Source organism: Rutidosis leptorrhynchoides, chromosome 6, assembly GCF_046630445.1.
Source record: "Rutidosis leptorrhynchoides isolate AG116_Rl617_1_P2 chromosome 6, CSIRO_AGI_Rlap_v1, whole genome shotgun sequence".
Taxonomy (NCBI): domain Eukaryota; kingdom Viridiplantae; phylum Streptophyta; class Magnoliopsida; order Asterales; family Asteraceae; genus Rutidosis; species Rutidosis leptorrhynchoides.
In genome coordinates, this window is record NC_092338.1 from 33,571,842 (window position 1) to 33,574,018 (window position 2,177).

The 2,177-nt window shown below is 36.4% G+C and overlaps 1 protein-coding gene across 2 annotated transcripts; it reads left to right on the plus strand.

Moving 5' to 3' along the window:
- Positions 1-653: 653 nt before the first annotated feature.
- On the plus strand, positions 654-1,910 carry LOC139853133 (non-specific lipid transfer protein GPI-anchored 31-like). 2 transcript variants are annotated; one of them, XM_071842509.1, is made up of 3 exons: positions 654-1,062; positions 1,178-1,204; positions 1,589-1,910. In XM_071842509.1, exons 1-3 carry the CDS (start codon positions 711-713, stop codon positions 1,756-1,758), a joined length of 549 nt encoding a protein of 182 aa, XP_071698610.1. In that variant the 5' UTR covers positions 654-710; the 3' UTR covers positions 1,759-1,910. The 2 variants fall into 2 exon arrangements, with proteins under 2 accessions (XP_071698610.1, XP_071698611.1); XM_071842510.1 differs by lacking the exon at positions 1,178-1,204.
- The last annotated feature ends 267 nt before the right edge of the window (positions 1,911-2,177 follow it).

Here is a 2,177-nt window from a genome sequence, read left to right on the forward strand (position 1 = left end):
TTGTAGATTAGCACAATTCTCCATTGTATAGATATGCATAGGTCATTGTAATCCATTTTTAATAACAATAATATATACTTGCTTTTAATTTTTTTTTTTGAATAAATAAGTATATTCCACAGCACTGAGCCGTTGCGACTCCCGTTGCGACAGTTTGGTGACTAGCCCATCCCGTCTTGAAGAAACCGTCTAATATTACACTCAACGGTTAAAATTCGGTTCAAAGTTGAAAAAGCGGGTCAAAGTCGGTCAAAATTCAGAAAAGTCAGAAATTCAGTAAAATCGCCAAATTTGTCGTACTTTAGTTTGAATTTCTTGTATTAAATTAACGGTGATATCGATTATGGGTACAAATTAATCAAAGTTTTTTGGCTTTAAAATATGTATACATATATACATTTATATACTTATATATCTAAAAGTCAACTTTTGTCAACGTCCGTCTCAACCCCCGTCTCGAACGTCTCGACCTTTTTAGTTACTGACCTTCTCGACCCCGTCTCACGTCTTTTACAACCTTGTTCCACGGTCATAAGTCTAAATCTAAAAACTACACTAGTAGAAGGACCAATTATGCCATTACTGTATAATACAAGCCCTATATAAAATATCTTTCACCTTTATTATGCCGCATCTCACTCCCACTCTCTCCTCCAAAAACCTTTCCCTTTTTCACTCACCACACACACAATAACAGTTTTACGGCAAAAATGGCAACCACCACTACAATTCTGTTTCTGTGCATCACCGCCGTAGTTATCAATGTGTGTGTCGTGGACTCCGCACACCACCACACTGCAGCACCGGCGCCGGCGGCCGATTGTTCCACGGTGATATTGAGCATGGCGGACTGTTTGTCGTACGTGACCGCCGGAAGTACAGTTCAGAAACCTGAAGGAACGTGCTGTTCAGGTCTGAAAACAGTGTTGAAAACAGACGCACAGTGTTTATGCGAAGCTTTTAAAAACAGTGCTCAGTTAGGGTTACAATTGAACACCACTAAAGCCCTAGCTTTACCTGCTGCTTGCAAAATTAAAGCTCCATCTGCTACCAACTGTGGAAGTAAGTCTATTTATTATTTATATTCTTATAATAATATAGTAATTGATAAGATTTTAAAACCTAATTTATGATTTTAACTATAAATGCTAATGTTAATTTTTGTGTGCTGCTACAGTGAGTCTCGGAACTGCTACAGCTCCTGGTATGTCCAGATCTGATACTTGATTCATCTTTTTATTTATTTATTTTATTAATTTTTTAAATGAAGCTCATTTAACTCAATACATATATGTATAGATATTTTGGGTGGATTAACTGATGTAATTGAATTTTTTTTTTTGCATCACTCTTCGTTTCTTGAGAAGCAATGCTAGAATGACTTGTATATTGTGCATTGTTAGTTGTACTATATGTAGACTTGACTATACTGTCTTCGTATATGTCCTGCCCTTAAAACTATATCAACCCCAAATTATTGAAATGGTCTAGTTTGGAGACTGGAGTAATCGTGCTACATTCACTTGTATTGTTACATAAATTTGTTGTACCTTGGATTGTAATTCATGTTTGTAATGATGCATTGCAGTTCAATCGCCAATGGCGTCGGGTATGGCTCCAACAATGGCTGCATTTGGACCATCAATAGCTGTTGCTCCAACACCGGCTTCTCAAGGTTCTGGTTCGTCTGGGCTAGCTATGTCAACCATCTCGGTTTTTCTTAGCTTGCTACTATCCGTTTATTTCTGTTCTTATTGAACATTGTGTATTTGGAACGTTAGTATGCTCTAGTGGCTGAAGTGACATTTTTATTTTTTATTTTTGAGAGGCTGAGCGATGTTGTGTATGTACTTTAGATGTATTAGATTGCTATGTGACTTATTTATAATTTATATTACTAGGTGTGCTTGTATTGTTTCAAACACCCGTGATTTATTGTTTCATTTTCCAGTAAAATGAATGAGTAGGATGTTCAATTTAATAACTTAGGGTGATTTTTCAATCGTTCCACTTCTCCTTAAATTTGTATTTCGACCCGTTTGGCGACCAGAAGTATTTACAAGTGTCTTCTATGAATGAAGTTATGGTACAGGATGGTAGGATGTGGTTAACTAAATAAAACATGGAAATATTGGGGAGGTATGTACGTAGGGACGCAATGTTTTTTTAATACTTGC